At 50.1% G+C, this 14741-nt stretch overlaps 1 protein-coding gene across 1 annotated transcript in view; it reads right to left on the bottom strand.

The window, feature by feature from the left end:
* Nucleotides 1–7099, bottom strand: part of ALDH2 (aldehyde dehydrogenase 2 family member) — a 42373-nt gene extending 35274 nt beyond the window's left edge. The window contains exon 1 of the mRNA XM_017542670.2: nucleotides 6908–7099. Within this exon, the coding sequence (XP_017398159.1) occupies nucleotides 6908–7021 (114 nt within the window). The 5' untranslated portion in view covers nucleotides 7022–7099. The remainder of the gene's footprint in view (nucleotides 1–6907) is intronic.
* Between the last annotated feature and the right edge of the window lie 7642 nt (nucleotides 7100–14741).

The raw sequence follows: 14741 nt of genomic DNA, 5'->3' as shown, positions 1-14741 counted from the left end.
GGTTCAAGTGATTCTTATGCCTCAGCCTCTCGAGTAGCTGGGATTACAAGCGTGGGCCACCACACCTAGCTAATTTTTGTATTTTTAGCAGAGACAGGGTTTCACCATGTTGGCCAGGCTGGTCTCAAATTCCTGTGCTCAAGCAATCGGCTCCACTCAGCCTCCCAAAGTGCTGAGATTACAGGAGTGAGCCACTGTGCCTGGCCAATTTTCAAAGAAATCAAACATTTAAGTAAAGCTAGAATCCCCATTCATCACTACCCTTATCCCGCCCTGCCCATCCCCTATCCTGTCCTACCTGCCCAGGCAGCAACTACCCTCACACCAAGGAGAATTTTCCTTCCAGCACATTCTTACATATTTTTTATTGAGATCTGTCTATCAGGCCGGGCGAGGTGGCTCACGCCTGTAATCCCAGCACTTTGAGAGGCCAAGGTAGGCGGATCACGAGGTCAGGAGATTGAGACCATCCTGGCTAACAGAGTGAAACCCCATCTCCGCTAAAATTACAAAAAATTAGCCAGGCATGGTGGCATGCACCTATAGTCCCAGCTATTCGGGAGGTTGAGGCCAGAGAATTGCTTGAACCCGGGAGGTGGAGGTTGCAGTAAGCCGAGATCCACACCACTGCACTCCAGCCTGGGTGACAGAGCAAGACTCCCTCTCAAAAAAAAAAAAAAAAAAAAAAGACAGAGATTCGTCTATCTACATGAAAAATAAAGTTTTGTTTTGCACAGTTTTCATGGTTTCATATGGTGTAGAGTGCTGGACACTTTTCCTCTTTGACATATTGTTTTTGAGAGACATTATTCGTACAGGTCCAGCCAATGATTTATAACTGCTGCATGCAGAGAATTAGTCCCTCCTATAACTGTAATATAGGTGTTCATCTATTTCCCAATGGAACTCAAGCTGGCTTATTTCCTAAGCTTTTACTGACATAAGAGAAGTTGCAATGAACATTTCTGTACAGTGCCTATGTATACTTGCAGTGTTGCCTAGGCTGGAGCACAGTGGCGAGATCAAAGCTCTTTGAAGCCTCAAACTCCTTGGCTCAAGCAGTCCTCCTGCCTCAGCCTCCCAAGTAGCTGGGACTACAGGAGCTCACCACCATGTCCAGCTAATTTTTTAAAGTTTTTGCAGAGATAGATTTTTGCTATGTTGCCCAGGCTAGTCTTGAACTCCTGGGGTTAAGCAATCTTCCCACTTTGGCCTCCCAAAGTGCTGGGCTTACAGCTGTGAGCCACTGCACCTAGCCTTGGGACATCCATCCTTAATTGCCTTTCTGTCAGTTCTCTCTTTAGTTCAGTGGTTCATGCCTATAATCTCAGCACTTTGAGAGACCAAGGAGGGAAAGATTGCTTGAGCCTAGGAGTCAAGACCCAGCCTGGGCAACATGGTGAAACCTCATCTCTATAAAAAATGCAAAAATTGGGCCAGCGTGGTGGCTCACACCTTAATCCCAGCACTTTGGGAGGCCAAGGCAGGTGGATCACCTGAGGTCAGGCATTTGAGACCAGCCTGGCCAACATGGTGAAACCCCGTCTCTACTAAAAATACAAAAAAAATTAAGCAAGCGTGGTGGCAGGTGCCTGTAATTCCAGCTACTCAGGAGGCTGAGGCAGGAGAATCGCTTTAACCTAGGAGGTAGAGGATCCAGTAAGCTGAGATCGTGCCACTGCACTTCAGCCTGGGTAACAGAACAAGAGTTTGTCTCAAATACATAAATTTAAAAAATAAAAAATACAAAAATTAGCCAGGTGTGGTGGGGTATGCCTATAGTCCCAGCTACTTGGGAGGCTGAAGGAGGAGGATAACTTGTTAACGGAGCCTGCGAGGTTGAGGCTACAGCGAGCACCACTACACTCCAGCCTAGGCAATAGTTCGAGACCCTGTCTCAAAACAAAAACAAAAAGAGAGGGTAAGAATAAAGATGCAAGTTTTAATTCACCCCAAACTCCCATTCTACTTTATCACAACCTAGCTCACCCCTTCAGGAAACAAGCTGTAAATACAACAGCACTCGCATCCAGTGGAGCTTGATCAATAAGACACTGCAAGCCCACAGCGTCACTGTTATTCTAGCTCCTCCTTAAGCCTGCAATCAATGTAGAGGCACCAGCAGCCATGAGGCCAGCACTGCCTGTGGCTGTGGAAGCCTCACCCCATTTGGTCCTCACAGCAACCCAGTGATGCAGATGAAATTTTACCCCATTTTACAGATGAGGCAGCTGATGTGCAAAGTCTACCACTGCACATACCATCTTTCTCCCTGTCTCCCTGCTTTGTTTTTCTCCATAGCACTGATCGTCTTGTGCCGTACTATTTATTTCACTTATTTATCTGTCTTTCTCCACTTCCCAAGATGCCAGCTACCCTTGGCAGGGATTCCTGTCTGTTTTGGTCACTGGCACTGGTGGTGCACAGGAAGTGTCTGTCGAATGGATGAACCTCCCCAAGGGCTCATTAACTAGTGAGTGGCATGCACTCTGAGGGCAGGGCAGGAAATGGTGTCTCATGATATTTTCTTCTTTGTTATTAACAAATATGAATTGATGGTGAAGATGGAATTATGAACTATGCCCTAGCCATGGTTTGCTGAAACCACAGCCCCTTGGGTTTTCCTTTGAGTTGTGTTTCTAGACCGCAATGACCCTCCCAAGTCAGAGAGAAAAAAAAGAATGAAAAAATGAATAGCAGTTTTGTTGACAGGGATCTGTCCCTGAAACATGACAAATGCTCCCCTTTGGGGAGCCCGGCCATCATCAGCCCCTACTACAGGTCCCTGCTGGGAGAAGGAACACTCATCCTGGAACTTTTCTCACCCAGCCAAGAAGTTCGCTACCCTGCGGCTGCACCCAGGACAAGTAGAGGCAAGAGGACACAGGAAGGTGGACCGAATCACCCCACGCAATCTTTTGGGGGTTCGGAAAGTTGAGAAAGTGCCTGTCCCCTATCTAGGTGAGCAGACCAGCTTGTAGAGCAAGTTTCTCCCAAGTGCCCATAACTCTCCAAATGCTCTCGGGAGAGAAGAGCCAGTGTCTGAGGAAGCATCGTCAAAGACAATCTAGTAAGCTGCTTTTGTGAGACTGACTCCAGAACAGTTTACTGAACTTCAAGGAACCACTGTACCCCAGGGAAATGTCCAGGTGTATGATCTATTAATAGTTTGCACCCAGGTCCCCAGGTAAGACACCCTGGAGCTCCTGCCAGCTGAGTCAAAAATAAGGCCAAGCTGCATACAGCCCAGGGGGTTCTAGGAGGGCAGGTCCCAGCATGGTGCTGCCAGAGTAGAATGCTGCGCGGTCCCTGAAAAGGATTTAAAAATATCTGAATGTACTCAGAATGATAACCCAGGTACACTGTTCAGTGAGAAGAGGAGCTTCAGGATATAAATTGCTGCATCTCATTTATGATTAAAAAAAAAAATTCTGGCCGGGCGCAGTGGCTCATGCCTGTAATCCCAGCACTTTGGGAGGCCGAGGTGTGCGGATCAACCGAGGTTGGGAGTTCGAGACCAGCCTGACCAACATGGAGAAACCCCATCTCTACTAAAAATACAAAATTAGCTAGGTGTGGTGGTGGTGCATGCCTGTAATCCCGGCTACTCGGAAAGCTGAGGCAGGAGAATCTCTTGAACCCAGGAGGCGGAGGTTGCACTGAGCTGAGATTGTGCCATTGCACTTCCACCTGGGCAACAAGAGTGAAACTCTGTCTTAAAAAAAAAAATTCTAGGCCGGGCTCAGTGGCTCAAGCCTGTAATCCCAGCACTTTGGGAGGCGGAGGCGGGTGGATCACGAGGTCAAGAGATCGAGACCATCCTGGTCAACACAGTGAAACCCCGTCTCTACTAAAAAAATACAAAAAAAATTAGCTGGGCATGGTGGCGAGTGCCTGTAATCCCAGCTACTCAGGAGGCTTAGGCAGGAGAATTGCCTGAACCCAGGAGGCGGAGGTTACGGTGAGCCAAGATCGCGCCATTGCACTCCAGCCTGGGTAACAAGAGCGAAACTCCGTCCCAAAAAAATAAAAATAAAAATAAAAAAAATTCTAGTGTGCTTGCATCCTCTTTCTCTCTCTCTCCATCTCTCTCTCTCCCTGCAGGCACTTGTAAATGCAAACAAGATGTCTACAAGAGACATATCCACTGGTTCACAGTGCTCTTGGAAGGAGTACAATGGGGTATCCAGAGAGGTTTATTTATTTATTTATTATTTTTTAAAGAGATGGGTTCTTGTCCAGTTGCCCAGGCTGGAGTGCAGTGGTGCAATCATAGCTCACTGCAGCCTTACGACTAACCTCAAGCAATCTTCCCACCTTGGCATCCCAAAGTGTGAACAGGCATGAACCACCTTGGCCGACTGTGTCTACGGTGTTCTAAGTCAGTCCTCTGCATTTTTATACAGTGACCATGTGTTACTTTAATGATATCAAAAAATATGATAAAGGAGATTGGGCGCAGTGGCTCACACCTGGAATCCCAATACTTTGGGAGGCCGAGGCAGGCAGATCACAAGGTCAGGAGTTCACCATCAGCCTGGCCAACATGGTGAAACCCTGTCTCTACTAAAAATACAAAAATTAGCTGGGCATGGTGGCAGGCGCCTGTAATCCCATCTACTTGGGAGGCTGAGGCAGGAGAATTGCTTGAACCCAGGAGGTGGAGGTTACAGTGAGCCGAGATCTCACCACTGCACTCCAGCCTGGGTGACAGAGTGAGACTCTGACTTGGGAAAGAAAAGCAAAGTCTGATAAAGACAAGCAGCCACAGAGGAATTGACTCGGCCCCTCCAGCCTACACCCACAGATGAAATCTGGAGAAGAGGACTTTTTTTAATTTTTTATTTATTTTTATTTTTATTTTTTTAAAGACGGGATTTCACCTTGTTAGCCAGGATGGTCTTGATCTCCTGACCTTGTGATCTGCCCGTCTCAGCCTCCCAAAGTGCTGGGATTACCGGAGTGAGCCACCGTGCCCAGCCAAGAACAGGACGTCTTACCCATGGGTCTGGGTGCACATTTGGACCCAGCTGCCTCACCTGCATGTGATGAAGGACAAAGATCATAATCAGATCCTGTGGCCACAAGGGTTCACAGTGTGATGGCTGTCCCTTGAGGACATGTCTGAGACAGGGTCTCACTCTGTGGCTCAAACTAGAGTGTAGTGGCCTAATCACAGCTCACTGCAGCCCCAAACTCCTAGGCTCAAGTGATTTTCCCACCTCAGCCTCCCAGATAGCTGGGACTATCGGCATGTGCCACCACATCTGAATAATTTACTTTTTTCAGTAGAGACTAGAGACAGGGTCTTGCTATATTGCCCAGGCTGGTCTCGAAGTCCTAGACTCAAGGAATCATCCCGCTTCGGCCTCCCAAAACGCTGGGATTTACAGACATGAGCTACTGTGCTTGGGCTCGGCTAGATCTTTTGATGCTCAAGTCTTCCAAGCATGAACTCCTCAGTTGCACAGGCTGCCAAGGGAGCCACTGCTGCTGACTTTTTAGCTTATGTTATGCAAAAGACATTTTATTTTATACTTTTAAAAATTCCCTTGCAAATGACCTTTGTAACATCCCCTAAAATCACATGCATGTGCCTTTACCCATCACCTATGTGCAGATTTGCAGCCACACTCAGGACCAGACCAGTGGGTGTGCTGTTGAAAGCAGCTGGCTAGGAGCCAACTCTACAGTAACCCAAATCGGAAATAGTCCCAGAGGATCGGTGGTCCCTTTGTTCCCACCCAGAGTCACAACACACTATGTATGTTCTGCTTAGGGGCTTACTCCTGGACGTTCAGCTGTGAACCCCAACTGTGCCACTGACTTTGGTCTTCAGTTGAGTCACTAAACCTCTTTGTGACTCAGTCTCTTCATCCATAAAATGGAGAATTACAGTCTCTGCCTCCTGAGGCTGTTGTAAGAATTACATTAAACTGCAAAACAGGTAGATGCTTAGAATAGTGCCAGGTACAAAGGCTGTGCAGAGGACAGAAGCTGTGATTAACTATGAAGTGACTGGTTGATGAGGGCCTGTGCGAACCTCACCTTCTGAGCCCCTTTCCATTTTATAGGAGAAAAAGCTGAAGTCAGAGAAGGCAGCCAACTTGCACTGGCACAAACAAAACAAACTCTTTCATAACCAGTTTCAGCCTCCGTGAAGTCTAGCAATTTACCCAAACTCAAAGATCAAAAGAAAAAATATTCCAAAGCATTAACTGACTGAGCAAGAAATAAATGGACCAAGGGAATCGGTTTTATCCTGGAAAGCTCCTCCTTGGTTTGGTCGAAGAGAGCCAGAACTGGAAGCCGCGGACACCCCTTGGGGTCGGCGCCCGGGGGTTGAAGGTCCTCCAGACTTCCCCACTGCCAGCAATGGAAGCAGCCGAGCGCCCACTGGTGTGGCTTCTCCCGTGGTGAAGTGGAGAACCTTGGCTGCAAATCACCTCTTTCCTTGTTTCCCTGCTGAACTCCTTGGATGAGGGCATGAGTTGGGGTAAAGAAGATGACTAAGGAAAAGACAGAAAAGTTCCTGCAAAGAGGGACTTGCCCGTGTCTTCCGAGTGGGTGATGGTGGGGACCCTATGCAGACCTGAAGAGGGCCGGAAGCCAAGGACTGTGGGGAGAACGGAACCCGGAGAGTCGGCTCTGGAAAAAGAGACGGAGGCTGGGCGAAGACGGAGAGGGGGCTCAAGTTACGGGGAAATGGGACAGGGACTGTCAGAGGTAGCGAAGAGGCAAAAATGCTCGCAGAAGAGGAAGGGGCAGGTGTGCTTCCAGGTCAGCCTCTGCAAACCCCTCGAGTCCCAGATGGGTCAACTGAGGCCCACGGTGGCGCGGGGCCTCTCTAGGGGCCTGCGGGGACTCGGGCCGGAGAACAAAGCGCGGGCCGGGCTGGGGGGCTCACCTGGTTGCAAAACACCTCGGGCTGCTGGTTGGGGGCGGGCACGGCCTGGGTGGCAGCGGCGGACAAGAGGCGGTGGCCCAGGCGGGGCCCGAGGCGGGCGGCGACGCGCAACATCGCGGCGGGCGAGAGGACGGCGAGCGAACAGACTGCAGGGCTAGGGGCGCAGAGGCACTGCGCCGACCCCGCTCCCACCCCGCGCGGCCGCCAATGGGAATGCGGGGGCGGGGCCGCCTTTCCCCACCCTCCGGCCGGGGCGCGCCGAGGAGCCGGGGCAGTGCGGCGGCTGCTTCTCGCCTCGCGCGACGCCTCCGCGCCCGCCAACGCCCTCCGCGTGTGCGGAAGTACCCGGCGCCGCTAACACAGCTCGCCTTGGATGAGCCCCCACTGTGTGCCTTTGACCCCAATGTGAATAGGCCCGAGCCAGGGCTACCCTGACCCTGGCTGATGGACCAGGGGAAGAGACCAGCCGTAAACCCAAAGGCGAGATGATTTCGGAGGTGAAGGAGATGAACGGGGTGGCATGGGTGGGGCAGAGGGCCCTGCTTTTATAAGCACCGTGGTCAGGAAGTGACAAGTGAAACCAGAATGATGACAGGGAACAGCAAGGGCAAAGGCCGGGAGATGGGACCGCCTGGCACGTGTTAAAAGAAATGGAAAGAAGGAAAGAATGGAGCCCAGTGAAAAGGGGAGAGAGAGGGGAGAGGCGGCCAGCGCCAGGGCAGGGAGGGTCTTGGAAGCAGTGATTCGGAGCTTAGAACAGGATGACTTGCATGATTTGCTTCTTAACTCTTCTCCGGTGGATGTAAGGATTTTGTCAGGTACATCCTGGGGTTGGGCCCTGGGCATGCAGGAAGGAACAGAGGACATTGGCTGGTAAGGGAAGTGGATACCCGGTCAAATGAGTGCATTTCAGCCAGCTAAATGTCAACAAAAGTCGGAGGGGGTGAGAGGAGCTGAGCTGTGCCAGGAGAGATATGTTTAGACAGCAGAGAATTACAGAAAAGGGGCACATCCAGGCAACAAGTGTCCAGGGAGCTGTTTGTGGCTGGAGCCCCTGGAGCTGAGGCCAGAGAGGTTGGCTAAAGCCCAGTTACAATGACTAAGCCCAAGTGTGGATTCTAGGGCCAAAGAAGGGCTGCAGAGTGTGGGAGTTTTGTTTTGCTTTGCTTTCAAGGGCTAATACAATGCCAAACGGGTATTACAGCAGAGCTGTAATATAATTACTGTCTGTAAAAGAGACGCCCCAGAATTCCAGTGCAAATGCAATAAAGTCCCTGCTCATGTTGCTTCTAACAGGTGGGAACTCCTGGAATTCTCTTCCATCTGGGAACTCAGGGACCCAGGCTTTGTGGGACTCTGATTTCTGAACTACAGTATATTCTGTTTCACTGGTCTATTTGTGTGCCAGGATGATGCTGTTTTAATCACTGTAGCTTTGTCCTAAGTCTTTTTGTTTTTTTCCCTCAAGACCAGGGTCTCGCTCTGTTGCCCAGGCAATCACGGCTCACTGCAGCCTCGAACTCCCAGGCTCAAGTGAACCTCCCACCCCAGCCTCCTGAGTAGCTGGGACTATAGGTGCACACCACTATGCCAGACTGATAAGGTTTGGCTGTGTCCCCACCCAAATCTCATCTAGAATTGTAACTCCCACAATTACCATGTGTCCTGGGAGGAACCCAGTGGGAGGTGATTGAATTATGGGGGCGGGTCTTTCCTGCACTGTTCTTGTGATAGTGAATGAGTCTCGTGAGATCTGACGGATTTAAAAACAGGAGTTTCCTTGCACAAGTTCTTTTTTGCCTGCTGCCATCCATGTAAGATGTGACTTGTTCCTTCTTGCCTTCCACCATGATTGTGAGGCCTCCTCAGCTATGTAGAACTATACATACATTAAACTTTTTTTTTTTTTTTTTGCCCAGTCTTCCTTTGTCACTCAGGCTGGAGGGCAGTGGTGAGATCTTGCTTCACTGCAACCTCTGCCTCTCAGGTTCAAGCGATTCTCCTGTCTCAGCCTCCCAAGTAACTAGGATTACAGACATGTGCCACCATGCCCGCTAATTTTTGTATTTTTAGTAGAGACAGGGTTTCACCATGTTGGCCAGGCTGGTCTCGAACTCCTGACCTAAGGTAATCCACCCACTTCAGCCTCCCAGAGTGCTAGGATTACAGGCATGAGACACTGTGCCTGGCCTAAACCTCTTTCTTTTGTAAATTGCCCAGTCTCAGGTATGTCTTTATCAGCATCATGAAAATGGGCTAATACACCTGCTAATTTTTTTTTTTTTTTTTTTGTAGAGATGGGGTCTCTATGTTGCCCACACTGGTCGTGAACTTAAACCTGGGCTCAAGCAGTCACCCTGCCTTGGTCTCCCAAAATACAGGCATGTGCCACCACGCCCGGCCTTCTCCTAAGTCTTAATAGCTTATACTAATATTTCTGTTACCAAGATCTTTCAGCCTGGAAGTGATGAGGCTGCATATGTGCCTTCAAGGGATTGCTTTGGGAACAGCATGGAAACTCAGTTTTAGAGGGGAGGCAGGCTGGAGGCAGAGAGATGAGGAGGGCCTGGTTGGCAGAGACAGTGCGAAGGTGGAATTGACAGGTAGCTGTGTGGAGATGAGGGCTAGGGAGGAGTGGAGGGGGTTGTTGAGGTTCCTATCATGTGCTGTTCCCCAGAATGGGGAAGCCAGGAGCAGCAGTAAGCTTGGTTGTGGGGAAGGGAAGAGAAAATGAGCTGACATCCCCGTTCACGTACATCGATACCACGTGCAGTAACGTGCTTCATCCCTGCTGGTGTGCGTGGTGCGTGTCTCAGTGCAGGACACGCTGGTCCACAGGTTCATTTATTCTGATTTGCTCATCTGTGGTGCTCACTGTAACCCTATCCAGCAGCTCTCTCATTCCTGGTGCCCTACTGTTGGTGCACCTCTTCCCAGACACATCCTGCCCTCTTTCCTTAAGGAAATCTTCCCTATCAAGATCCAGCCCAAGTCCCATCTTCTGGGGATGTCTTCCCTGACCACAGTAGCCTTCCTTAGCTCCTTTTTTTTTTTTTTTTTTTTTTTGACAGAGTCTCTCTGTCACCCAGGCTGGAGTGCAGTGGTACCATCTCGATTCACTGCAACTGTGCCTTCCGGGTTCAAGTGAGTCTCCTGCCTCAGCCTCCCAAGTAGCTGGGATTACAAGCATCCACCACCACATCTAGCTAATTTTTGTATTTTTAGTGGAGACAAGGTTTCGCCATGTTAGCCAGGCTGGTCTCAAACTCTTGGCCTCAAGTGATCCACTGGCCTTGGCCTCCCTAAATGCTGGGATCACAGGTGTGAACCACCACACCCAGCCTCAGCTGCTTTCACATGGTCCTCAACCAAATACTGCAGCCCAAGATCACCTGGATGTGCTGAAACCCTAATATAATTACGGCTCCTTGTGGCTCAGTCTCTCCAAAGCATAAAGTAAAACTTAATTCTCAACCTAGATTTCTCCCTGACAGTATCTCTGAGCGATTTCCTCTCTTCCACATTTCTTTCCATCTGTTTCCTGGTTCTTCATTGCCCCTTGTCTGTGGGCTCACTGGCAGGAATGGGGCCGGCAGAAGCATAGGCATTCTCATAGTGCTGAGGCCTTCTGGGGAAACACCTCAAAACCACATCACTTCCTCTAAGGTGTGTAAATTCTTAGCTTTCGACTATACTCGGAAACATTTCATTGTTAGGGCACAACTGATGAGTTTTCAGGCTTAAAAAAAAACCTAGTTCCACTTGTTCCCTAACAAAGCTGGTGACTGAGGTCTCCTTCAGGGTCACTGACTCGTGAGTTTCTAGATGTTTGGCTGTTTTTAGTTCCTGTTCTGGGACATTTACTCTGTCTATGGAAGCTCTTCATTGTTGTTGTTGCAAACAATGATGTTAGGTGGGTAATTCAAAGCCCCATAACAGGAAGACGTTTGCCCTCACAGGTAGGAGGAAAAATATGTGGTCAGCCTTGAGCCCCAGCTCTGCCCTGATTTGCACATGTACACACACACACACACTCTCTCTCTCTCACTCTGACACATAGCTGGCTCAACACCTCACATGCAGCCAGGCCCACAAATTGGATGCACCCTAATGGACCCTGACCCGCTAAGAGGCAGTGGGGGGGGGGGCATCCTGGAGATTATTCTGGAAGCATCAGAAACTCATGCACTTCTTGAGGCACAGCACGCTCTCCTTGGTGATGTGGGCCTCATCAGCTTCCTCCTTTCCAGGTTAGGAGGCCAGCAGCTCTCAGGAGGTGATCTTAATGGTCCATGCCATGGAATAGAAAGAGCTCTGGGATCTTCTGAATTTAGGTTTGAATTCACTGACATGCTGTGTGATCTTAAGCAAGTTGCACAACCTCTCTGAACCTCTGTCTTATCTGTAGCAGGGGCAGAAAAAAAAGGATGTGCCAGTTGTGATAGGGTTCAAAATAACTGGCTGGGTGCAGTGGCTCATGCCTGTAATCCCAGCACTTTAGGAGGCTGAGACGGGTGGCTCACTTGAGGTCAGGAGTTCCAGACCAGCCAACATGGTGAAACCGTCTCTACTAAAATTATAAAAATTAGGTGGGTGTGGTGGCACGCACCTGTAATCCCAGCTACTCAGGAGGCTGAGGCAGGAGAATCGCTTAAATCAGGGAGGAAGAGGCTGCAGTGAGCCCAGATCATGCCACTGCACTCTAGCCTATGTAACAGAGTGAGACTCTGTCTCAAAAAACAAAACAAAACAAATAATAATATACAGATAATTTTTGGCACCTAGTATGTGCCAAATACCCAGCAGCTCTTATGGTTCCAGCCAGGCGGTGTCCACTCATCCTCCTTCCCCTAGGGATCAGGTGAGGGAAGTCTAGCCCATCTCATCACCCTCGCATCTCAAAGTGGGCCCCGAAACAAGGAGCATGGCCTGCAAGTGTGTTAGGAAGGCAGGCCCACCGCACCACACTGCATTTTAACCTGATCTCAGGGGCATCCCTTTGCTAGTTAAGTGTGAGAAACATGGCATCTTAGCTGGTCCAGGCTGGTCCTCAGCCCGGATGAGGCCCCACAGGCCTGCACCCCAGCGAGAGCACAGCCACCTCCACTTTAGTTGGTCCTGCTCCCGACTCCAGCCACACACGAACAGGTGGTGTGTGCTGTGGCTTATGGTAAGCTGCACATCATCCTACTTAATCCTCAGGTGATTCTGGGAGGCAAGGGCTGGTCTACTCATTTTTCAAACGAGAAATTCAGCTGGGTGTGGTGGTGCATGCTTATAATCCCAGCACTTTGGGAGGCTGAGGTAGGAGGATTACTTGAGCTCAGGAGTTTCAGACCAGTCTGGCCAACACGTTGGGACCTCCGTCTCTAAAAATTTTTAAATAAATAAAATGAGAGATCTAAGTCTCTAAGATGAAGGAACACTTCCCAAGGTTGCCCAGCTGCTCTGTCACAGAGCCAGGATTTAAACCCACTTGAATTTGGGCAATTTGAATCCAGAGCCACAGTCCTGACAAAAATTCTCTCCTTGACCACACTCTCACCAGCCTCCCTCAGCCCTCGTCTCCACTAGACCTCAACCTTGGCCTAGAAAAACTGCAGACTTTCAACACAAATGCTTAAGTCCATACTCCAAACCCCCATAAAAAGACTTGAACAGTTACATGGTGTCCAACAGCTCAAGGCCACATCTCTGGGATGACCTTGCCTGCCTGCCTGAGAAAACCCAAAGCTGTCAAAAGAAGTTACTGTTTGTTCTAGCAACATTAGAAGATGGACCCCGTCCCCCAGCTTCCAAGAGAGGACAGGAGCCTAATTCTTTTTTTTTTTTTTTTTTTTTTTTTTGAGATGGAGTTTCGCTCTTGTTACCCAGGCTGGAGTGCAATGGCACGATCTCGGCTCACCGCAACCTCCGCCTCCTGGGTTCAGGCAATTCTCCTGTCCCAGCCTCCTGAGTAGCTGGGATTACAGGCACGCGCCACCATGCCCAGCTAATTTTTTGTAGTTTTAGTAGAGACGGGGTTTCACCATGTTGACCGGGATGGTCTCGATCTCTTGACCTCGTGATCCACCCGCCTCGGCCTCCCACAGTGCTGGGATTACAGGCTTGAGCCACCGCGCCCGGCCAGGAGCCTAATTCTTAAGCACCAGTTAGCAAATCCAGATGGGTGTCACGCCAACCACGCTCCTTCCTGCTGTCTATATAGTTCCCCTTCCTGACTCTTGTGCCCCCGTCCCCACCACCACCCCTCCTGTCACCTGTGCTCAAATCCAAGTGGTGCTCAGTTCCCACTGGGTCCCCCTCCCTATAGCAATGGCCTATGAATGATTAAAACTTGTCCTGGCAGGGCACGGTAGCTCACACCTGTAATCCCAGCACTTTGGGAGATCGAGGCAGGCAGATCACTTGAGGTCAGGAGTTTGAGACCAGCCTGGTCAACATGGCAAAACCCTGTCTCTACTAAAAATATAAAAATCAGCCAGGAGTGGTGGCACACACCTGTAATCCTAGCTACTCAGGAGGCTGAGGCAGGAGAATCGCTTAAACCCAGGAGGTGGAGGTTGCAGCGAGCAGAGATGGTGCCAGTGCACTCCAGCCTGGGCAACAGAGTGAGACTCTGTCTCAGAAAAATAACTAAAACCTGTCTCTAACACTTTAGTGTCCAGCTTTACCTCTGACAGCTCTTCACCACTGTGACATCCATCTCACGCTAATAGGATAGAAAATCCCCTGGGTCATTTCACCAGTAAACTTAATTAAAAGAAACCCTGTCCCAGGTTACTTGCAGGTGTGGGCCCCAGGCCGCTGGAGTCTGTCCCCTCTGATGCACATCCGTTTTGGTAAAATGGACAAGAGGGGAGAAATCTGTACCCATGTTACAGCAGGGAGGGTAGCAGAAATAACCAGAGGGGTCTCTGAGTGACAGCCCTGGTACCCGCAACGCATCCCTGGGGAACTCTGAAGCCCTGGGTGGTGACAGACAGCCCCTGGGGACTCGGTGATGAAGACACATGGCAGAGATCACTGGAGCCTGTTCTTTTGGTGTCACTCCCAGCTGCCATCTTGAAGGGGCCCCACCCACGCAAGTTGCCTGGAACTCTCTTTGCAGCCTCTATAGGATTGTTCTGGAATGATCTGACACTATCTGAAATCAGGCCCTGGGGGAACACAGGTCTTGGCATCCAGTTGCCACCTGGGTGCCATTACAGGTGTGAGCCACTGTGCCCAGCCTGCCCTTTCTTCTTGATAGGCAGGTTTGGCGAAAACCCCTCTTCTGTAAAGAGTCCTCCCTCCCCTCCAGCCCCAGCAGTGCATGCCCCATCACTCACTGCGCCCTCCAGGGCACTAACCGCTATCCCCCACTTGAGATGCAAATCTCCAAAGGTCAGCAGTTGGCCTTTTTTGTTCACTTGCACATTCCCCAAAGCCTGGCCTCCTGGTGGGTCCAGAACTGGGGCTCCCTCAACAGTGGTGGAATGATCTAGTGGAGGTGGAGGGCCTGTGGGGATCCACCCGTCTGCAGGCAGCATTCCCAGGGGCCCCGGTGCCTCTGGCCCTCAAGGCAGAGGATCTGAGAGAGATGTGGGGGGCGCTCACAGCCTGGTTCCCATTTTCCTCTCTGCAGTCATGCTACTGAACAGGCAGGGTTAACCTCAGAGGCCACGAAAGATGTTCTTAGGACCATGAGACAGCCCAGGACACAATCACTTCCTTTTTTTGGGAAAAAAACAAAAAAAAAAAACAGAAAACAAAAAAAAGAAACTGCTTTGCATAAAACAGTCACCTGTTTCCTAGTACCTCAAACTTAACCAAGGGAACTCTCTGCATTTGT

This window comes from Cebus imitator, unplaced genomic scaffold, assembly GCF_001604975.1.
Source record: "Cebus imitator isolate Cc_AM_T3 unplaced genomic scaffold, Cebus_imitator-1.0 Scaffold8, whole genome shotgun sequence".
Lineage (NCBI taxonomy): Eukaryota > Metazoa > Chordata > Mammalia > Primates > Cebidae > Cebus > Cebus imitator.
Note: the sequence above shows the minus strand (reverse complement) of the source record. Positions and strands in the feature narration are given on the sequence as shown.